The sequence below is a fragment of the Bos mutus genome, chromosome 2, assembly GCF_027580195.1.
Source record: "Bos mutus isolate GX-2022 chromosome 2, NWIPB_WYAK_1.1, whole genome shotgun sequence".
NCBI classification, from domain to species: domain Eukaryota; kingdom Metazoa; phylum Chordata; class Mammalia; order Artiodactyla; family Bovidae; genus Bos; species Bos mutus.
This window is the reverse complement of record NC_091618.1, coordinates 4963389-4986889: the sequence shown is the minus strand read 5'-3', so window position 1 is coordinate 4986889 and position 23501 is coordinate 4963389. Positions and strand designations below refer to the sequence as shown.

At 56.9% G+C, this 23501-nt stretch overlaps 1 protein-coding gene across 1 annotated transcript in view; it reads left to right on the top strand.

Annotated features, from left to right (window-relative positions):
- The first annotated feature begins 353 nt into the window (after positions 1 to 353).
- RAP1GAP (RAP1 GTPase activating protein) overlaps positions 354 to 23501 on the top strand; it is a 51809-nt gene continuing 28661 nt past the window's right edge. The window contains 3 exon segments of the mRNA XM_070382708.1: positions 354 to 504; positions 2192 to 2227; positions 20738 to 20831. Coding sequence (XP_070238809.1) covers positions 461 to 504; positions 2192 to 2227; positions 20738 to 20831 — 174 coding nt within the window. The 5' untranslated portion in view covers positions 354 to 460.

Below are 23501 nucleotides of genomic sequence, written 5' to 3'. Positions count from 1 at the left end.
CACCCACCGCCCCACCCACCTCGTGATGACCGGAGAGGGTTCAGCTTCGCTCCTTATGGGACAGCTCGGCTCCTGGTGGGAGGGGTGGTGGACGAGGGTGTTGCCTGCAGAAGAGGGTGTTCAACCCGGGTCGCCCCGGGTCTGGGGATGGGGGCGGGGACGGGCCTTGTCCTCCCCGCTCCCCGCCCCTCCGCCAGCGCCGAGGCCCCGCCCGGCCCTCCCGCCTCCCCGCCCCGAGGTCCCGGCTCGGAAAGTCCAGCGAATCCCCCGCGCCGTCCCCCAACCCGGCCCGAGGGCGGCGCGAACAAGCGGCCCTTTCTGCGCGCGGCTGCCCCGGACAGCTGGCCCGCAGCCCGCGGGGGCGCGGACAATCCCGGGGCTTGTGGCCGGGGGTGGGGCGCCGGGGGTTGCCAAGGTGACCCGGGCGCGGGCAGCGGCTCGGCTCGGCGCGGGCGGCACCATGAGCGGCCGGAAGCGCAGCTTCACCTTCGGGGCCTACGGAGGGTAGGTGTGCGGCGCCGGGGAGCTGGGGGAGTGCGCGCGCCCGCCGGCGTCCGCCTCGGGTCTAGGGGCGCCTGGAGCTGTGAACCCGTGTGGATGTGTGAGGTGAGCGGTCTGATGTCAGGGCCGTAATTGCGGGGTTGGTAAGTCTGAGAGAGAGAGAGTGTGTGTGTGTGTATGTGTGTGCTCCAATTGGATACCCCTATGCACGTGCGCGGACGCAAGTGGCTGTGGGCATTTCTGTGTTTGTGTCTAACGCGTGGCAATGGTAGGTGTATGACTGTGTGTGTGGACCGGCAGGCTGGGCCTGTGTGTGTTCACGCCAGGCGTGCGCATATAGGAAGTGGGGGGTGGGAAAAGGCGGGTCCAGGGGAGGCCCTGCAGGGCCCCCAGTTGGCTCCTGAGGCTGCTCAGCCCCCGCAGTGAGGCTTTGGGAGTGAGGCTTTGGGAGGGAACCTAGAAGCCATTAGCCACCCCCCGCCCGGGGCACCCTGGCTGGCTGCCCCATCTCAGCCTGCCTGGCTTTCATGAACCCCCTCCTCTGGGACTGCTGGCTGGAGACCTGTGGGTGAGAGGTGGGGGGCTGGAGAGTTGAAGTGGTGCCTAGTCCATCTTGGGGTCACGGTCCCTCCCGGCCCCAGATGCCCACCCCAGAGAAGTGCCCAGGTGGGCCAGGAGAATCTGTGTCTTAGGCGGAGCTTTGGGACCTTGGAAGGGAGACTGGGGAGACAGACTGGCCCCTCTCCTGGCTGGCCAGGAAGTTGCATAACCTTCAGCAGGGCCTCCCTCCCTGTGGGACATGGGGGGACCCACCTTCCGGGTGCCGAGCCCTCGGGGCTGCTCACACATGTCACGCTGCAGACTGTGGGCTCTTTGAGCTGTAGGGATGGTGTCCCCTCTCTAGGCGCCCATCCCTCCCCGGGGACCCCGCAGAGGGGCCGGGTGCGGTGGGAGACCCGAGAGCTGCCTTCTGGGCTGGGGGGCTCTGTGGGCCATCAGGCCAGGCCCCCCGTGATTGGCCTGAAGCCTCCTGGTCCAGGAGGCTCTCCGCTGACGCCTGGAGGCAGCGGGGCGCGGGGCTGCGCTCTGTTGTGTGACATTGGGCAAGTCCTGGCTTCCCTGGCCTCCCGGGCCCCACCCGCACGAGGTGGTCCCCGGGAGACCCCAGCCCTGCATCCCCAGTTCATGTCTCCTGAGATGGCAGGTCCTATCTGGGGCCCCTTTCCCCTTCTCCGTTGGCCTCTGGCCAGGAAGCAGGGCTCGTTTGTTGTCCCAGCAGCTGCTGAGCCCCTCGGCCCCAGCGGGGCCGGAAGGTTGAGCCGTCCTCTACCCCAGGGTGCCCTTGGAGGGTGGTGGACGGCCCCAGGGAGGGGCGCTGCCTCTGTACTCTCCCTGATGTGGGATCTGGAGGGACTGAGGGGAGACAAAGGCTGAGGGTGGCCCCTGAACCCTGGGGGCTTGTCTCCCCCTGGCTCTGCCTCCCTTCCTCCTCACCCCACACCCCACGTCCCTAATGTGACATTAGGGCCCCTGCAACCTACGGCGGGCAGTCTCAGAGCATCAGTGCCTCCGCCAGGCACCTCACCCTGTGAGGTCCTGGGACCACGTGGGTAGGGGTTGGCCTGATATGCTGGGCAAGGCCTGGTAAGACAGCAAGGCCCCCTTACCTGCCGCCGCTCTTGTGTTTCAGGGTGGACAAGTCCTTCGCCCCTCGCCGGAGTGCATGGTGAGTACCGAGGGCCCTCAGCACTGGGCTGCTTGGCTGAGCTTTAGGGACACTCCAGGCCATTTGTTGTTGTTCAGTCACTCAGTCGTGTCTGACTCTTTGCGACCCCAGGGACTGGAGCCCGCCAGGCTTCTCTGTCCGTGGATTTCCCAGGCAATGATACTGGAGCGGGTTGCCATTTCCTTCTCCAAGGGGTCTTCCCGACCCAGGGATTGAACCTCCATCTCCTGCATTGGCAACTGGATTTCCTTGAGCCACTTAACCTGGATTTACCCCTGAGATACCTGGGAAGCCCTCCCAAGCCATCACCACCCCCTCTGATACCAGACTAGTCCCCACCAACCTTCCCCTCATCCTCTGCCGGCCTTGGATGGGCAGACCCTCTCACCAGCTCTGCCCCATGTATTTTCCCCCACAGTTCTTTCTAGAGCTCAGCCTTGAAGTAAGACAAATCAGGTTAAATCTCAGCCTGCCGCTGCCTGTGCAGCTGTCAACAAGTCACTCATCTCTCTGAACCTCAGTGTTCTCATCTGTGAAATAGGGATTAACATGCCTATTTAATAGAGTGTAAAGTTGTACCAAAAAAAAAAAAAGGTCAAAGCAGGGCCTGGTATAGTGTAGGCCCTCAGTGAAAGGGTTTCCTTCCTTTTCTCTATGCCTCCCATCTCATGGTGGCTCCTGGCTGGGCTGGGGGTGCCTTTAACCTTCCCACTGACCCTCAAACCCTCTCCCCTTTCCCACTCCATACAGAGCCTTCGGGACCCCCTCCTCCAACCCATTTCCTGTGTCTGAGGCTGCCTCTCTCTGGAGGAGGGCACGTCTGCAGCTTCCCCTACACTGTGAACAGCAGGTGGGGATGCAGCTGCACCTCAGGATTCACAGCCCCCCGCCCAGCGCCCCCGCAGGTGGGTGCCTCCTGGCTCCCCAGGACGCCGCTTCAGCTCCAGCAGGAGAGCCCCCAGCTGCTCTGGCTCCTGCTTTCCGCCCCTGCGGAGGGCTTCCAGGCGTCCCCCAGCCCTGCAATGCCCCCCAGCTGCTGGATCTCTCCCATCAGGCACCATCGCCTTACCTGCTGCCAGAGCCCCCCTAGGGAGCCACAGCTGAGTGGGAGGCACAGGGGGCACCCAGGCTGAGCTTCAGGGCCTGCCCTTTCGTTTTCTTTTGACATTCTCTGTGCCACCTGGAGTCAGCTGCTTTCCCTCTCTGGGTTTTCTCTCCTGCTGCTGGGCATCTCCTATGTGCAAAGTCAGTTGGGGCCTTCACCATGTGCAAGGCCGTATGCCAAGCCCAGAGCAGGGACCAGGTGGGGAGAGAGACGGGTGGAGATGAGGAAAATGCCTGTTCCTTCAAGGAGTTCAGTAACAGTGTCCCAACACCTGCCGTTTGTCAAGCACCTGCTGTACACCAGGCACTGTTCGGTGCTGGACCTGCATCCTCTCACACGATCTTCACCGTATCTCTGAGTCAGGGACTATTGGCCTTAACTACAGATGAGAGCAATGCTGCACAGAGGGGACAAGGAACTTCCCTGAGTTCACGCAGCTAGTCGGTGGCAGAACTGGGATTTGAATCTCCATCTTCCAGGCTCTGTGCAGAACCCAGAGTTTCACTTGCTCTGCCCCTAGGACCTCCAGGCCAAAGGGCAGATCTGATAGATGCACTTGAGGGAAGAGTTGGAGACGGAGGAGTGACTCAGAAAGCTCATTCCAGGGAGGCCTGAATGAAGAGTCAGAGATAGAGGTCTAGGAGTGAGAGCAGCTAACCACTGTGTGACCCTGGGCAAGTGCCTTCCCCTCTCTGGGCCTCAGTTGACACATTTACAAAGTAGGATTCTGGGAGGACCAGGACTTACCCAGCATCCACGAGGCCTTGCCCCACCCCGCCTTGCTGGGGCCACTGTCCATGGTGCTAGCCCCTGGGCCCTCCCTTCCCCCATCACCAAGCCAGTTGCTTCACCTCCAGCCTGTGCCTGGGCATAGAGTTTGTGCTCTGTAAACGGGCAGTCATTTTGACTATTAATTGTGATTTCCTGGTATTCAAGGCCTGTCTCCACTTCACCTTCCAGCCTGGGATTCATTTCTCTTATGCCTTGTGTTTCTTATTGATGAGAATATGGCGCCCATGAGCACCACCTCCAGGCTTTTGGCCACTTTGTACCCTCTTCTTGACCTGCCTTCCTCTTGCATTTCCACAAGGCCTCCTTTAAAAAAATATATTTATTTGGCTGCCTCCCTGGTGGCTCAGATGGTAAAGCATCTGCCTGCAATGCAGGAGACCCGAGTTCGATCCCTGGGTCGGGAAAATCCCCTGGAGGAGGAAACGGCCACCCACTCCAGTACTCTTGCCTGGAAAATTCCATGGACGGAGGAGCCTGGTGGGCTACAGCCTATGGGGTCGCAAAGAATCGGACGCGACTGAGCCACCTCACTTTTAGTTGCAGCGTGCGAACTCCTAGTTGTGGCATGTGGGGTCCAGTGATCGAACCCTCAGCCCCTGCATTGGGGGTGCAGAGTTTTAGCCACTGGACCACCAGAGAAGTCCCCCAGCTCGCCTTTATCACTGTTTGTTGAGTGTTTCCTTCCTGATCTGCACACACCTTTTCTCTCTCCTTGAACACCTTTCTGCTGCTTATCGTGCTTGTAGAGCCGATGCTAGTGCTCCCTCCTGGGGCAGTGGGGAATGCACAGCCTTCGGAGTCTGACAGACACGGGTTTGAATCTGCCTCCGCCACACACTAGTGGTGAGGCCTTGAGCAGCTCGCTTCCCCTCTCTGAGCCCCACTTGCTGCTCAACAGTATTCGCTGACTTGGATCTTTCAGTGAGGTGACCTCAGTTGTATTGAAAGTACGCATGTAACACTGTGCCACAAGGCAGGCTCTGAGGTCCTTGAAAACAGATGTTGCTTGAGTTACTTTTGACTTAGGCCCAGTTTTCAGCATGAATCCCATAGAAGCTGGACTGTATTATTTTCATCTCTCTGTCCTCCACAGTCCTGCCCAGCTACCTAAACGCAGTAAACACTTAATGAATGTTTGTGGGATTGAACTGAATGTGTCCAGAGAGTGGAACAGGTGAAAACTTGTCAAGTAGGCTAGGAGGGCTTCCTGGAGGAGGCGAGGTTTTCACCACCCTTAAAAAAAAAAAAAAAAAAGGTTAAGATTAGGAGCTTGGATCAAGTGAGCAGTGAAGCCTGGTAGAGGCCAGGTGTGATCATGGCTGGATTCCCCTACTCTCTGCCCCTCATTAGCAATCTGCAGTGGAGGAACACACAAGTGTGCAAATGTTGGAGGAATGAGGCCCAGTGGGAGGATTAGGAGCCAGTGTAGTGGCTCTGACATCCAGCCGGAGTAGTGGATTAATCTGGCTCTGCAGCTGTAAGGGACATTAAATATGGAGGCTTCTCTGATAGCTCAGTTGGTAAAGAATATCCCTGCAATGCAGGAGACTCTGGTTCGATTCCTGGGTTGGGAAGATCCACTGGAGAAGGGACAGGCTTCCCACTGCAGTATTCTTGGGCTTCCCTGGTGGCTCAGCTGGTAAAGAATCCACCTGCAATGCAGGAGACCTGGGTTCTATCCATGGCTTGGAAAGATTCCCCTGGAGAAGGGAAAGGCTACCTACTCCAGTATACTGGCCTGGAGAATTCCATGGACTGTATAGTCCACGGGGTTGCAAAGAGTCAGACACGACTGAGCGACTTGCACTTTTTCACTTTGCACTTTCAGATGGTGGGGGAGGGGATATGGCTAAGCAGGGCTGAACAGGGAAGGTTGGTTCTGGAAATACCCTGGGAAGAGGGGAGTCAGCTTTAAGCTTCAAGCTGGACCCTGGGAGGGGGAGGCAGGACCCAGCGAGGACTAAGTGCCCGTGTCTGCTGGGCCTTTTGCTCTGGGGTCGTTAAGTCATGATGACAGTCCTGAAAGTTGGCTTTAGTGTCCCCATTTTGAAGGTCAAAGCCAAGACAGGATGTTGAAGACTGGCCCAAAGTCACACAGCTGGCAAAGGCTGGATTGAGTCCAGCTTTTCCTCCTGCCAAGGAAGCACATTGGCCAGAAACATGGAAGCCACAGAAATGAGAGAAATCCTGGTTATGGGGTGAGGAGGGGAGATGGAGAGTGAGATGATCCTGAGGACTTCCAAAACAGGGGTCACTGCCTGGCCTCGTGTGTCCCCCCCAGGAAGGCCCATCTGGTTCCTGAGATCCCGTGGCAGTCACGGTACCATCTGCTCCCATATATGAAGCATTTTCTGGGTCCCAGGCCCTGGGCTGAGGACTTCGTTTGAATTATTTCATTCTGTCCTCACACTGGCTTTACACTGTAGAGACTGTTACTGTCCATGTCCCATTTTACAGATGAGGAAACTGAGGCTCCAAGAGGGGACCTGGCTGGCCCCGGGGCACAGTCAGTGAGTGGTGAACCCAGACTGGCAGCCCAGTCAGTCTGAGCCCATACATTTAGCCCCAGCTGTCCTGGCGGCTGTGGAGTGGGCGGCTTGAATGGGCGGCCCCCATCCTCAGGGGGCTCCTTTCTATAATCTCTGAGCCAGAGGCTCCTGGGGGCCAGTGTGCTGCTGCAGGAAGCACAAGGCTGGCCTCATTAGTGGCTCTGAAATGCCAGTTGGGCCCAGCCTGCTGGGCCTCCTCATCTATTATGTACCTGGTGGGCTGGCCCCTGGTGGGCAGCTCGCAGAGCACAGAACGGGGGCTAGTCGCTGCTTCCTGTGCCCACAGCTGCCACCACGGCTCTGGGCAGGGATTCCCCCAACCAAGGTTCCCAGTCTGGCTGGCCCTGCTTGCCGCTATATCCCAGTGATGCTCAGGCTCAGACCTTTTGTTCGGGAGGTGCATGGAAAGATAGGGCTTCTGTTTTCAGGCAGATCTGAGTTGAAATACCAACTTCATCTTTTCTTCCTCTCTGTGTGGGCTTGCCCAAACTACTTTGCTTCTCTGAACCTCGGATTGTCCATGATAGTAAGAACCAGGCTGCTTACCCCAAAGGAGGACTTAGAATGAAATCAGTTCATTGTGTGGACTCAGTGGATGTTTTTCCTTTCTGTGAGCATTTGCATTTTGAGAGAAAAGACTCATTAAACCAAAGAGAGACTCTTTAAAATTTTTAATGCTCGAATTTTCTGCACTGTGGAGGTGGCTCGTTTGAGAAGTGATTAAGGAGGAGACCTTTTTGATATTCCCAAATCTCACAAAGGCTTTCCTCTGCTCAGGGTCTCTCCCAAGACAGTCACTCATTCATTTAGCAAATTAATTCAACAAATATTTAATGTGGGGATACCCTCTAAGGGCCAACCCAGCCCTGTGCTGGGCCTTGAGGTGATGGAAGTGGCAGACAAGGCCACGGGCCTCGTGGAATTCAAGGGCAGGCCAGAGAATAAGGAAAGGGACAGTTCTGAAGGTGGGGAGAAGTGATACGTGTTGAGAGGGCAGATGTGGGGACTTTCGATAGCTCAGGGACGCGCTCCTCCCCCACACCTAGGAATCAGGGAAGGCTTCCTGGAGGAGGTGACCCAGAAGTGGGTTGCGTGGCAGTGTGTTGTGTGCGTGGGAGGGGAGGAGGGCCACTGCCAAGAGGATGTTCCAATAAGAGGCAGGTCAACAACATGAAGGAGAAAAGCGTTTGGTGGCATGTGCTGGGTACAGGACTGAACTGGAGCTGGGGGCAGAAGGTGGGAGAGGCCGCCACGGGGTCGTGCCCCTGCCAGCCCTGTTGGGACTTCCTCTGGGCGCCCCAGAGGGTCTGAAGCCCCAAGCCAGCGTGGGGCCGCCCATCACCCACTGCCCTCCCCATGGCAGAAACCTCTGTGCTCTCTGCTGTGCATTCCTGGCTGTGGACAGCAGAGGAGAACTTCTCCAGGTCTCGTAAAATAACGACAATAAAAGCACCTGCCCTGAGGATCATCTTGGGGGTTGAGTGAGATACAGCGTGCCAAGGTCAAAAACCAGAGTGATGCCAGCAATCATGGTCACTGCCGTGTTGTCCCCACAATCTAGCTGGCCCTGGCAGTGGGGGCAGAATCACTCAGAGTGTGGACTCTGCTCTTTGGAAGTTCACTGCCTGCCGGGAAGCGAGACCTGCCCACACGTGAGCGCCCTCTCAGCCCCGGGCTCTGACCTTGACACTGACCCTGAGAATGCTGGCTTTGCAGCCAGCCAGGTCTGCACCGAGTCCTGGCTGGGGTGACCTTGGGCAGTGCCTCCCTGGCTGAGCCGTGGTTTCTTCCTGTGTGCAGAGGGGTTGTTTGTGTCCCCGTCTTTGGGTGAGGGAGAGGAAAGAGGGGGTGCTTTAAAGCCCAGCCCAGCCTAAGAGTGCAGCTCTGTCAGACCACGGGAAGCCCTGGTGACCTGGAGAATCAGTTCTCTCGCTCTCTGAGGCTCACTTTCCTGTCTGTGCAATGGGAAGTTTAGCTACAAAACCCTCTGATGTGCTGGGGTTCTAGTGGAATCAGATAGTTCCTAATCTGGACCCAGCCTGCTGTGTGACCTTGGGCTAGAGGCTTAACCTCTCTGAACCTCAATTTCCACACCTGTAAACAGGAACAGTATTCACCTCACCTTTCAGGTGTCCACTAGCCACTTGTTCATTGAGCAGATACTTATCAAGTCCCAAGCACGTGTCACATAACATCTCAGAATCGGGGCTACAGCAGCGAACCTGATAGACCCAGTGTCTGGCCTCACGCAGGTCGCCTTCCAGGGCGGGAGACGCGCTAATAGCAAATGATTTCAGATGGGCAGTGGGTAGTGAGGGGCAGGGCAGGGAGGCGCCCACCTCTGCTCAGGATATCAGGGAGGGCCTCGCAAGGCCTGAATGGGAAGGAGCTGACTGTGGGAAGGGCGGTCCAGGCAGAGGGCAGAGTATGTGTCCAGGCCCTGAGGCAGGAACAAGATTCCTTCCTCTCCCCAAATCTGGAACATTCCAGATCACTTCCTGGCAGCTGGGGGTTAGGTGGCTGAGCTGGCAGCGGGGGTGGGAGGCCCATCTCCTCTCAGATCAAGAACTGCTGCTCACGAGGCAGGCGGGGAGGGGGGCACCGTGGGCACTGTGGGCAGCCATGCAAGGCGAGGCTGGGATCGGGCCTCGGGGGAGGTGAGGGGTGTGGGCAGAAGGGCACAGGCAGGGGGCCAGCCTGACCACCACCCAGAAGTGTTGAGGGTCGGGTCCAGAGACCCTGGGCCGGACTGTTTCAGGAGGGGTTTGCAGAGGAACGTGGGCAGGCTTTCTCTCTCACTGCAGCCCGCGTGGGCCTGAGCACCAGTCGGAGGGCCCCGGCCAGAAGTCCCAGATCTGGCCTCCTGTGGGCCAGAGGTTCTTTGAGACGCCACCCCCCCACACACACACACAGGCATATTCCCTGTGCACATGCCTAGACTCGACTTCAGTCCCGGCAGCTTCACTGTGAGCCCACAGTTATGTACACATTTGTTCACGTGGCAGACCGGCGTCCGGCATCGACGGCGCACCCGGCCCCCAGACAGATCCGGTCCCAGCTCGGTTTCTGGTGGGAGAGGCTGGGAATATCTGATAATCACACTGTGACAAGTGCAAACCAGACTGACAGATCTGGACAGCCGGGGACAGGCTTCTGAGAAAGCTGGTCAGGGTAGGAGGGGCAGGCCGACCCAGCCTGGGAAGAGGGCTCCAGAAAGACTGGATAAGACTGTAGCATGTAGGTGTGGGGTGGGGAGGAGCCAGGCAGGGTGGAACAGGTGGAGGGTATATGGTGTGTGCAAGGGGGCTTCCCAGGTGGCCCTAGTGGTAAAGAGCCCGCCTGCCAGTGCAGGAGACGTAAGAGACGTGGGCTCCATCGCTGGGTCAGGAAGATCCCCTGCAGGAGGGCACGGCAACCCACTCCAGTATTCTTGCCTGGAGAATCCCATGGACAGGGGAGGCTGGTGGGCTACAGTTCATGGGGTTGCAAAGAGTTGGACACGACTGAAATGACTTAGCACGCACGCAGAGTGTGTGCGGAGGCCGGGACAGGGGACAGACGCTCAGGGCCTCGTGGGCCACGTGAGGCAATCGAATCTCCACCCTGCACGTGGTGGGAACCCACGAGGGGCCTTTCGGCAGGTGGATGGCATGATCGGTACAAGTGCGTGCCTGCAGCCCACACACGCCCCAGACACGAGCGCTTTCTCTCCTGCCCACGTTTCACGTTCCTGCCAGGCCTCCCACCCCCGTCCTCACCGCATACGCCTTGCCACCAGGCAGCACTGCAGGGAGGCCTGTGCCAGCTCCCAGCAAAGGTGGCAGCCGTGTGGCCCCCCTGCTCGCTGATGGTGTGGTGCGGGGCCCTTTGCGCGCTCCGCATGTTCACAGACGTGCACATGGCCCCCTCCCCCGCCACACGCAGGGTCGTAATCCATCATCCTGGCACGTGAAAGGCGGCTTCTAGTTTAGGGAGTACTTTCACAGGCACTTGCAAGAGCCCCAGTGCGTGCCCACTGGCCTGGTGATGCTGAGGCCTTGGGGAGTGGTTCCAGAGGTGGGGTGGGGCGCCTGCCAGCCTGCTAGCTTAGGGCAGCTCAGGGCAGGGACCTGACTCCTGCAGCAGAGCCTGCATTTATTTGCATTTGCAAATGAGGCAGACAGCCTGGTCCCCACACAGGCTGGCCCCGGTTGGCCACGCTCCCCTGACCTGACAGCTCAGTCCCAGGGAACATCCTGGGCAGCTTCTCTCCTGTCTTCCCTCCTCCCTGCCTGGTGTGGGGGGAAGAGCGTGAGCTTCAGAGTCAGCCAGAACGAGGGCTACAGCCCAGCTCTGTCACTCCTGCCAGGGGTGACCTTGGCCATCGTGGTATTCAATGTCCCCTGGGCTAGCCTCTCCTTGGAGTGAGGAATATCTCCTTCTCAGGGTGACTGCAGAAAAAGAGTCAGATTCTCAGTGAGCTGACACGTGAGGCTCAGTGTTTTTAATCTTTTTTTTTTTTTCTGATGGCAAAAATAATACGTGCTCACTATAAAAATTCAAACAGTGCAGAGAAATGTATCCTGTAGAAGACAGAAAGCCCTGGTCATCCTGTTTCCTAGAGCTAACTCATGTGAGCTTTTACCTGTAACTGAACATTTTTAACAAGGGAGATTTCTGTTGTGCTACTTGCTTTTTTCACTTGACAACAGGCCTCAAATCCCCTTTTCCGTCAGGACTCGAGACCTCCTTTGTCATCACCGCATGGTCTTCCGTGGCTTGCACGTGCCGTGTGTATGTAACCAGCTTCCAGATTTCAGCCACGGCAAACCCTGCGGCAGTGAATGGTCTCTGTCCGTGTCATTTTGTGTCTTTTTTTGGTAAGCGTTTCTGGAGGATAAATGCCTAGAAGTGGAGTGACTGGGGCAGAGTGTGCACGTTTTCATCTTTAATGGGAGAGGCAGGCCATCCATGTGCCCCAGGAGACCCAGGGAAGTCCATTCCCTTGAAAGAACGTATCCACCGCCTCTGCCCTTGACCACAGGCCGGAGAGTCAAGAGGACTTGATTCCGCACGGGGCAGGCGCCTGGCAGGTCCTCTAGTGAAGCCCTGTGCCCCCCTTACTCCTCCGGTTCCCGTACTTTGGAATCTCCCCCTCACCCCTGCCTGCCTGTGCTCGACAGGTGCTCCCTACCTTACGTGGCTCTGTTCGCTGCACTGCTTCTCGTGCTGGAGCCTAGTCTCCCATCTCCCGACTTTCACCCGGGAGCCCTGTCTCAGTCCGCAGCAGCCCACAGAGGAAGGGAGAAAAGGAAGAGAGAAGGGAAGGTCAGGAGGTGCTTGTGGCGAATGTTTATGCACTTTACATGTATGAACTCAACATAGCCCTCATGTCAATGTTTGGAGCCAGACACCACTGTTATCCCCATATTATAGACGAGGAAACTGAGGCTCAGAGAGGTTCAATAACTTGCCCAAGTCCCATAGCTGCTGGTGTTTTATTTATATATTTGGCTGCACCGGGTCTTCGTTGCGGCATGTGGGATCCAGTTCCCCGACCGGGGATCAAACCTGGGCCCCCCTGCCTTGGGAGCATGGAGTCCTGGCTCCTGGACCACCAGGGAAGCCCCCCCTACGCAAGCTGTTAAGTGCCAGAGCTAGGACACAAACCCAGGCAGTCTGACTCCAGAGCCCACACCTCTGAAGTGATGCTCTCTCTCTGCCAGGACCTTATTTATAATGTATTGACACCTACTGTATACTCAGCTTCCACCCACCAGCGGGCTGGAGCCCATGAGGCAGCAAAACCCATTGGCTAGGAGGGAGAGGGTCGGATTTAACAGGGCCTCCCCTCTGCAGGGTGCAGTGTCTGAGCAGGGAGGCCACAGGGCAGAGAAGAGCTCTGGGCGGTGTCACTGGGCTTTGCTTTGAGGTAGGGGAGGCCCGGCCCACCCTTGCTCTGATACCCACGCCTGGCACTATTCTCTGGCCCCGGAGAGGGTGTCAGGACGGGAGTCCCAAGGGAGTGACTAAGCACTGAAATGCAGAGCACACGAGGGGGTGTGGGGTGATGGAGCGAGCGGGCGAAGGGACGCCTGGAGATGTGGGCAACCTGGGCAGCAGAGGCTGGGCAAGGGCATGGGGGGGAGGCGGGCATGGGCACTGGGAAGGGCCCTGCACGCCCTTCCCCTGGGAGCTAAGGGGGGCCCACTGCTCAGCTGTCCCATGCCAACGTGGGCAAGGAGGCGAGCAGCTGGATTGGGGCTTCAGGGGTGACACCTCAGGCAAGTCATCGCCTCTGCTCCACTTCCGTGTAGAATTGAGGTAGCGTTCCCTGCCTCCGGGTCCTTGTGAGGCTGTCAAGAGGGTCGGGAGCAAAGGAAGTCTGTAAACTGTAAAGTGCTGGGCAGGTCGAGCAGATGTTGTTATTCTGGAGCAGGAGGAGGCCCCGTGGGTCAAGGGAGGAGCCAGTCCTGGGCAAGCAGAGGGTCAGGCTTTGGGCCACTGCGGGCCTCGGGCCACCTGGGCTGGGGAGGCGCTGGCGGGCAGCTGGCTCCCGGGTGCTGTGCCCCCACATGGGGGCCCATCCCGTGACCTCCTCTCGGGGCTGCCAACCTGTTGTTTGCTCGGGAGGCCGCCGCCTGGCGCAGCTCCGGGATCCGGGTGTCTTGGCGGTCAGCCAGCTTGGAGCTGGGGTGGGGGCCCCCTGTGCCACCTTCCTGCTCCCCCAGGGCCCTGCCTGGAACCTCAGGTCCTCTCCTCCCGCCCTTGGGTGGCTGTGAGACCCCAGCCCATCTGTCAACCTCCCGAGCCTGTACTTCCTTGTCTCTGACACGGTGTGACGATACCAGCCTCGATCCGGGTTTGTTGTCAGGATTACTGGGCATCAAAGCGCTTGGCTCCCCACCCCGCACCATCCCCTTGCCCTCGACGCGCCCTCCTGAGTCCCGGCTGAGGTCAGAGGTGCCTGGGGAAAGGTGATCTAGGAGCAGCCACATCTGTGTCCCCTCTCCGTCCTCCCAGGGGCTTCCGGAGGAGTGGGCCAGCCTCTCAGAAACTCGCCCACGGCTGCCCCTGGCTACCTTCCCTGGCACCTTTGGCAGGGCCAGGGGCAAGCAGTGCCGGATGGTTGAGCTCTGCAGACAATGGGCCTCTGTGGCCCCCGGGGGCCGGAGCAGTTCCAGGGTGGCCTCTAATCTCTGGTTTCGGGAGATTAGAGTCCCTCAGACCTGATTCTGTGACTGGGGGACAGGCCACCTGCTGAGGGGCAGGCCCCCTCCCAAGGGCCCTGTCTCAGAGGTCTGAGGGTCTTCAGGAGGAGCCCTCTGCACCTCTCCTCACGGTGAGGTCTGCACCTTTCCCCACATGTGTCACCAGGCTGGTAGAACCAGCTGGTCTCATGGGCACCAGGGGACCCAGGGAACCCTGACCTCTGGTCACCAGCAATGGGCTGTCCTGGGCTCCTTAGGCCCTAGGCCTTAGCCCCCCCAACAAATCCATCTTGGCTGGCTGAGCCCCTCTTCCGCCCCCGCCAAGCCCTCCCAAGTCCAGTTTCCCAGCTTCTGTGCATGCTGTCCAGCCCCTGCTTGGCTCCTCGTCACAGGCCTCCTGTCTGGGTGGTCATGTGTCACCTGTTCTGATCACCAAATTTCCCCTTGAATTATTTTTTTTCCATTTGTTATTATTATTTTGTATTGGAGTATAATTGCTGATGTTGTGTTAGTTTCTGCTGTACAACAGCCTCAATCAGGCATATTTATCCCTCTTGAACCTCCCTCCCACCCTTCACAAACCACACCCGCCCCCCACCCCAGGTCATCACAGCATCGGTTGAGCTCCCTGTTTCCTTCCACAGCTTTCCACTAGCCATGCGTGTTACACGTGGTGGTATGTACATGTCCCCCCGACGTGGGACACGTGTGTCCACCCGTGTCCATTCTCTGCATCTGTGTTTCTACTCTTGCCCTGAACCTACAAACAGGTTCACCTGTATCATCAACTGAATTTTAAAGCATGGATAGTTTATTGGGAGGAAAAGAAGGAAAAAGGAGCTCCCGGCAAAGGGCGAAGCCTGTGCAGAGGCTCCGCGGTGGGAAGCAGCGTGGCTGGTCTTTAAAAGCTGCCTGCAGCCCAGCCAGGTGAGGGCAGGAAGTGGGCGTGTGTGGGGATGAGGCTGGGCGAGTCCTCAGCGGCCAGGCCCACCGTGGGGGGTGCAGGGAGCTCCATTTGGGGCAGTTCTTGCTGGATGGCCGAAGGGCCAAGTCGTCTTCACCGGATGCCCCAGCCCCTTCTCTGATGCCCTGAAGGGCCGGGCTGTCTGGGACAGTGTCTAATAATAATAATAATAATAATAATAATACCACCACTTCTGCTGGGCTTACTCGAATCCGTGGCTTAGGAGGTGGCTACGTCCTCTCTCATTTTATAGGTCAAAGAAAAAGACAGGACCCCCTGCCCCCACCCCCCAGCTCTCCAGCTGCTTAGCAGGTGGGAAGCGACCAGGGCAGCGTCTAGTCCCCTGTCCTCTGCCTTCCCCGTCTCCCCGGTCACTCTGGGTGACTCAGGGCACTCTGGGTCTGACCTGAGTTTTTGCAGTGTGTGGATTCACCCCTAAAACGCACCCCCACCCCCACCCCCTAGTGCAGCATCTGGGGCCCTGGACTGGGGCGCGGCCTGGTTCTAGCTCCCCAGCTGCTCCCGCCTCACTGGGTGACTTCCAGACGGTTGTTTAACCTCTCTGAGCCTCAGTTTACCCTTCTGGGAGTGAAGGATCCTAGTGACTGCCTTATCTTCTGCTCCAGTTCCGCTGAGACTCCCAGGCGTGAGCAGATAAAGAGGGCTTTTGAAAAGTACAGAGAGCTGCACTCACGACACGGCAATTATTATTGTTACCTCGACGTGGAGATAAGGGAGGGGGAGGCGGTGCAGTGACAGTTGCCAAGAAACCCGGGAGCTGTCGGCAGGCTTCCGGCCTGGCCCATCCCGCCTGGGAGCCTGCCCCACCCTTTCGCAGGGGGAGACGGACACTCCAGCGGGGAGGGGAGCCAGAGCCAGCTGGCTGCAGGCCACACACCTGTAGGGCCTGAAGGTGACCCTGGAGTGTACCTGGCCCGGACTCCAGGCTGGCTCCGGCTCTCTGTGTGACCTTGGGGAAGTCACCTCCCTTCTGGCTGCCGCCTATTACTGTGTCCAGGAATGTCCAGGCCAGACAGGGCAGGACTGGAGCGGGACCTCGGGAAGATGCTTGGTGGCGGCCAGAACCAGGGGCTGCTATGGGGAGGCCGCTGGGGGCTGGGCGACAATGGGGTCAGCCTGCCTTGAGAGCAGCGGTGGTGGGTGTGGTAGTAGAGCCCTGAACTAGAGGGAAACCTTGGCACCACCCTTTGCCTGGAATGACCTTGGGCTTGTCCCTTAACCTCTCCGAGCCTCAGTTTTCTTATCTGGAAGAAGGCTGATGATAACCCAACCTCACACAGCTGCCATGGTGATTGAGATGGTGCCTGTGCAAACTGTAGTGCGCTGTGCAGATATGACTGCGGTCCTGGCCACGGGAAAGAAGTGGCGAGAGTTCCCCATGTCCCCCGTCAGCCCCGGGCACCTCCCAGCTGCTGTGTGTGTGGGAAGAAGGTAAAGCGTTTTTAAGCTGAGCCAGGGGGACTTCCCTGGTGATTCAGTGGTCAAGATGCTGTGCTCCCACTGGAGGGGGGCACAGGTTCAGTCCCTGGCTGGGGAACTAAGGTCCCACATGCCAGGTGGCATGGTCAAAAAATTAAAGAATAAATAAAAAATAAACTGAGCCAGGCCATAGGGTCAGGAAGGTTTCCAGAGAAGTAGGGGGGGGCAGAGACTGGGGGCTGCATGTGAACAAAATGAAGGAGACCAGGAGGAGACAAGGGTGAGATAGGCGGGAAAGGGGAGGGACAGAGAGATTCGGGTTCATGAGAGGGAGGAGAATGACCAAATAGGAGGAGGAATGCAGAGATCACAGGCAGAGGAGAAGGAAGGGTGGGCTGGGAAGGTGGGAGTGTGTGAGAGGTGAGGAAGGACAAGAGGAGGAGAAGGAGGAGGAGGAGGAAGCCGGCAGAGGGGAGGCAAGCGGCTGGGTTTACTCATTTCTCCAAAGGTATTTACTCAGCAACGGCTGTTTACTGTGAGCCAGTGTGCTAGTCGCTCAGTCCTGTCTGACTCTTTGCAACCCCATGGACTGCAGCCCACCGGGCTCCTCTGTCCCTGGAATTCTCCAGGCAAGAGCACTGGAGTAGATAGTATAGTGGAGCATGAGGGCAGCGTCTCGATCCAAGTTCAGGGGTTTGGATCCCCTGTGTTTCGCTTACCGTCAGCCTGACCTTGGACCTGCTGCTTAACCTCTGTGTCTTAGTTGCCTCCTCTGAAAGATGAGGATTAAATGAGGGGATACGAGTGAAGCCGGTCCAGCAGGGTCTGCACACGGTTGGTCCTGTATCAGCACTGGCTGCTGTTGGCGTTGTTACTGTTACTATTCCCTTCACCGATCTGACCTGCTGGGTCCACAGGGCTGGCCGCCCATGCTCCGAAGTCCAGATCCTTGGCTCTGGAGTGACAAGCCTGGGTTCAGATGCCTGTTCTACATCATTAACTGTGTGACCTTGGGCGAATTTGTATCCCTTTCTGAACCTCAGTTTCCTTGTGATGCAAAGACCAGGTGGTTTGGGGGACTTTCCTGGTGATCCAGTGGTTATGTCCACACTCCCAGTGCAGGGGGCCAGGGTTCCATCTCTGGGTCAGGGGACTAGATCCCACGGGCCGAAACTAAAGGTCCCGTGTGCTACAACTGAGACCTGGAGTTATTTTAAATATTTATTATTTAAATATTTATTTAAAATAAATATTAAAAAATTATAAAGCAGGTGGTTTTTGAGCACCTGCCTCTTTGGGGAGCTGTGAGGATTAATAAAAATCACGGAAGGCACAGGGAGGCTGTGGCTTTTGTTTTTGTGGTTTTTGAATCCCTGCAGGGCTGGGATGGGTGGGGGCAGGCAGGGCCGAGAGCCTCAGACCTCCTGGTCCATCCTCATCCCGGAGGCCTTCCTGGGCCCGGCATCTTAGGACCCCGGCAGTGACCTTGTAGGTGGAGGAGTTGCCCGTGAGGGGGAGACTCAGGCCCGCCAGGAAGTGGAGAGCTGAGGGGCTGTGGCAGAAGCCAGAGCCCACCTGCCTTGAGAGACCTACCAAGGACTGCACCCGCGTGAGCAGTCCTGAGTGAGAGAGGCAGCAGGACACGGGGAAACTGAGGCCGGCGCTGGAAGAGGAGCGTGTGGGGGAGCTGCTGCCGGGCTGACCTGCAGTGGCCACAGCCGGAGCCTTGGGGTGTGGGAAGCATCGGAATAGCTCGGTCATGGGCACACACCTCCCAGCACAGTGGTCCTCACGGTCAAGGGGAGCCGGCATCCCCTGGCTTCAACTCTCAGACTTCCAGGTTCTGCTGTCCATCCTGCTGGCACTGGCCCTGATCGGTCTAGGGCACGGATTTTAAATTCTGGCTCTGTCACCCGCTTGCTCGGCGATGTGGCTTCATCTCTCTAAGCTTTAGTTTTTCCATCTGTAAAAAAGGTTGTTTTTTTTTTTTTTTTACAAACCCCTTTTGGTTTACAAACCCCTGGTGGTTTAGTGGCTAAGGCTTCACGCTCCCAATGCAGAGGGGGGTTCCATCCCTGGTCAGGGAGCTAGATCCCACACGCCGCAACTAAGAGTTGGCCTGACACACCGAAGATCCTGCATGCTGTGAGGAAGATCGAAGATCCTGTGTGCTGCCACTCAGACCCAACGCAGCCAAAAAAAAAAAAAAAAATATATATATATATATATATATATATATAAAGGGAGGGGTAAATAATGCCGACCTCCCTGGAGAGTAGTGAGGATGTAACACGCCTGACACAGTTCCAGGCACTCGGTCCGTCTGCAGGGTCCCCGTGGCAGCCTCAGTGGAATGTGTCTGGACCATTTCTGTGGGCCTCTCTCCACCCACCCTCACTTCCCAGTCTCTCCCCACGTCACCGGGCCTTGTGATCTGCAGAAACCCGTGTGGAGGCCATTCTTTCTCACAAACCTTTAATGCCTGCCTACTGCCAACATTCACTCATTCACCCACTCATCCGTTTAACAAATACTTAATGAGACCCTGATGTGGGAAGGCAGAGTTTACCACGAGCGAATGAATCAAAGAAAGAATTCATTGAGTGAACACCTTCTAGCTGCCCAGGCTCTAGGATGCAATTTTTTAATTTTTTTCTGGAAACCTAAGCTGAGAGGAGTACGTCATTGTTTTAAGGTCACGCAGCCAGTAAGTGCCTGGGCGTACCTCTCCTACAACGATGTCACAGGCCTCAAACGTCATTGCCACCATGTCTGTCCTGTGCATCGAGACCGCCCAGTGCAGGGTCCCCTGGGAAGACGTTAGCCCACCAGGGCCATGGACAGTCCCTCTGAGCCTTGCTCCCTGAGTAGCTGGGCCCAGGTGAGCGGGAGGGGACACAGAGCTCTCTCAGGGTCTCCTTCCTGGGCCAGGTTTCCACAGTCCCTTCCCCTCTTGGGGTGTGGCGGTCTCAGCCCTGACTCAAGCGGGCCGTGGGCTGAATGACTCACCCTCCCAGGAACCAGCCTTGGTTGAGGGACTGGGGTGGGGCAGCAGCCACGTCAGGGTGGCCCTCGGCAGTGGGTGGAAGCCGGGCCTGCTTGCCCGGCCTGGGCCACCTGGGTCCCGGGAGCCACTGGGCACTTCCTCCCCTTGACCCCAGAAGCGGCCTCCTCGGCAGTCTTTCTAGGATAACAGGAGCTGACTTCACCCTCGCCAGACCTGCTTCCTGTCCTCGGGAGGGTGTGGGTGTGGGCCCAGAGTCTGGGCTTGGAGTCAGTCAAGCATCACACAGATGCTGGTTCGGCCACTGACCAGCTATGGGACCTCTGCATACCTCTGGGGCCTCACCTGTACACTGGGAATACCAGTGTGATGACTTCTTGTGCCCTCGGGCCTGAAAGAGGGGCTTGGCAGGGGCCTGGCATGTCGTTGGCCCAGTGAGTGTCTGCTGTTGTTATTGTCATTAATAGTAGCAATGGCCCAGGTGGCTTTTCAGCCTGAAGGCTGCTGTCTCCCTAAAGGCTCAGGGACGGGTGTGCCTTGCTTAGTCCAGAGGTCAGGGCTCAGCCCTATACAGCAACCCCCAACCCCTGCCTCAGTCTGCCCATCTTTAGAATGGGCTGTGGACATCCTCTTGGCTGGAGTATGGGTTCAGTTCAGGTCAGTCACTCAGTCGTGTCCGACTCTTTGCGACCCCATGAATCGCAGCACGCCAGGTCTCCCTGTCCATCACCAACTCCCAGAGTCTACCCAAACTCATGTCCATCGAGTCGGTGATGCCATCCAGCCATCTCATCCTCTGTCGTCCCCTTCCCCTGCCCCCAATCCCTCCCAGCATCAGGGTCTTTTCCAATGAGTCAACTCTTCGCATGAAGTGGCCAAAGTATTGGAGTTTCAGCTTTAGCATCAGTCCTTCCAATGAACACCCAGGACTGATCTCCTTTAGGATGGACTGGTAGGATCTCCTTGCAGTCCAAGGGACTGTCAAGAGTCTTTTCCAACACCACAGTTCAAAAGCATCAATTCTTTGGTGCTCAGCTTTCTTCACAGTCCAACTCTCATATCCATACATGACCACAGGAAAAACCATAGCCTTGACTAGACGGACCTTTTTTGGCAAAGTAATGTCTCTGTTTTTTTAATATGCTATCTAGGTTGGTCATAACTTTCCTTCCAAGGAGTAAGCGTCTTTTAATTTCATGGTTGCAGTCACCATCTGCAGTGATTTGGGAGTATGGGTTAGGGAGGCCTAATGGAGAGTTTACAGGGACACTTTGTCCATATCTGTGACCTCTGGGAAAGGTTGGAAGCCCTGCTCGCCTCCTGCTTCCTGGGGAATCCAGGTTCCCCTCCTTTCTGAAATCTGTTCCCCTAACATCCCCCAATTCTGAGAATGACTCTTCCTCCCAAAGTTCACAGATCTCCCGACTTGGGGCCCTCCCTGACCTCAGACTCTTTTTCTCTTCCAGGAGGAGTGATGGGCAGAACCAGCGCTTCCCTCAGGCACTAGACCTGCCAAGAGTGGATTTAGTTCCCTCTCAGACCGCTTCATTCCAACCTAAGGTAAGTGCTCGCCTGCCCATGGCCCCCGGTCTGGAGGACCCCCCACCCCCACCCCAGGGCCAGGAGATATCTAAGAGTGACTGCTGGGCAGAGGCCAAATGTTTGGGTAGATGGGGCTTGAGGTTTAGCCCCCCAAGGGGATACCGCTCCTTGCCCGTGATGGACCTGACACAGTCTCAGAGGTTGAACCAGGGTCTGTAGTAAGGTTGGGGGGAAAAACAGCTGGGAATAAACTGGCCAAACAGCTTTTCTTCCTTATCTTCATTATCGACAATACCATCCATTTCCTCAGCTGTAAATCGGGTGTAATGAGAATATCCCACTTCACAGGGCTGCTTCTCAGAGGAGCCCTGTGAGGTGGGGTAAAGTGTGAAAAAGTGATGATAAAACACTGTGCATAATATCTGGCACAGAGTAAAAGCCCTGTAAATGAGGCTGTTCTTGTTATCGTCGAAATCAAATGTTTGCCTGGCCCATGACCTGTGTCAACTTTCTGCTGGGTGCTGAGGTGCCAGAAATCGATCTGACACGGACCCTGCTCTCAAGGAGCCATGGTCTGGTTAGGAGATAGATAACTAAACAACCTCTTCAGGGGATCAGTAGTAATAACCACAAGCATTTATTGAGATTTACTACAGGCTTAATCGGAGAAGGCAATGGCACCCCACTCCAGTACTCTTGCCTGGAAAATCCCATGGATGGAGGAGCCTGGTAGGCTGCAGTCCATGGGGTTGCTAAGAGTTGGACACGACTGAGCGACTTCACTTTCACTTTTCGCTTTCATGCATTAGAGAAGGAAATGGCAACCCACTCCAGTGTTCTTGCCTGGAGAATCCCAGGGACAGGGGAGCCTGGTGGGCTGCTGTCTCTGGGGTCGCACAGAGTCAGACATGACTGACGCAACTTAGCAGCAGCAGCAGCATGGGCTTAATAGTTAATGGGTGGGTTCTTAATGTTTTGCATGCAGGATCTCATTTCGTCCCCAAACTATAACTACTGTGGACTTATATTAATACTCCTCTTAGTCCCATTTTGCAGATGAGAAAATCGAAGCTAAGAGAGGTTAAGTTACTTGCGCAAAGACACACAGGTAGGATGTGATGGGTCCAGGACCGGAACTCATGTAGTCTGAGCAGGGTGCCTAGTCTGGTGGAATTTCTAATGCCGAGGGCAGTAAGCTCTCACTCGTGTAGTACACTCTTCGGATCCTAAAGCGTGTGCACAGGTATCGTGCTTCTCAGTCCTTTCATCAAACCTTGGGTGGTAGGCATTCTCGAGATAAGGATCCAGATGCCCAGAGAGGTAAAGTGGTTTTCCCAAGGTCACACAGCCAACAAATAGCAGACACAGGATATGCCAAGCTTCTCGCCCAGAATTCTGACCTGGAACAAGAGTCATGTACCCCTCCTAGGTCAGGAATGGTACATGGCCAAGGAATACTGTACTTTTTGGGGATCACCACCTCCAAGGGGGTCCAAGTGTGGGTCCTAGGGACTATATCAGGGGGTCCTTGAGATCCTCTCCTGCTGTCTGTGCCTGGGCAACAGCCCAAGACTGGGCCATGTGGATCCTGGGACCTGGAAGGGAGCGACTCCATGGCAGCTGGGTTCAGAAGTGAGGTTCCCAGTCCTTGTCCCCCTAAGCATCCGGCAGGAGGCCTGGGTTCACTTCCCCTCCCTGCACCTCAGTGTTCCCATCAGAAACATGAGGGTTAGCAGAGCCCATCTCCCTGAGTCCTGCCTGCTCAGGTTAGCACTGGGCTGTCTCCCCCAGGCTTCCTGGCCTCTTGCCCAGCTCGGCCAGAAGCCTCCATTTGTGCCAACACAGGCTCAGACGGCTGCGGGCTCCAGACTGCCCCGTCCCACAGCCCACGCCCATCCCAGGATCAAGACACAGTCGATGGATTGTTCTCCTTTGACAGGAAAGGAAACCGAGGCCCAGAGAGACTGAGTGATCCATCTGGGTCCCCAGCAAACCAGGGAGGGGTGAGGGGTCCCAGGTCTGTGACATGTTCTCCGTCCCCCTCTCCCGGCTCTGCTCACATTAATGTTGATGGCGGAGCAAGTCTGAGGAGCAGGTGACCTCCGTGCGTCAGTGGGCAAAGCCCTGCCCCTCCCTGGGCCTCAGGTCCTTGTCTGTAAAATAGAGGGGACAGTTTCTTCTCTACCCACTAGGCCCATTTGCAAAAGGGTGATGACTGTGAAAGTAATCTTGGAAAGTTGCAATCAGGAAGTTGAGGGATGATTGGCCTCATTATGTTCCCAGGGCAGGAGAGAACACCCAGAAGGGACATCTCTCTCTCTGGGAAGCCACATTGTAGAGACACAGAGCTACCCAAGGTACTCCTACCCTGTTCCCTTGTAGGGGTTTTTCTACTCGAGGATTTAGAAATCTGCACCTGTTTACATATACAGCCTACCCACACCTACACACACGGGCACATCCACATGTCTGCAGATGTATTCAGATTTGCACGTGTACACACGCATGTATATACAGATACATGTGTACAGACACACAGTCACATCTGCTCTCAGAGTCACACACACACAGTTGCAGGCACACGTGTGCGCACTCTCCACTCCTGGCACACACACGTCTCCACTGATGCAAGCAGCTCTTGCCTCCTCCCCGTGTGGGAATGAATGTTTCTCTGGCTGCATTTTGATG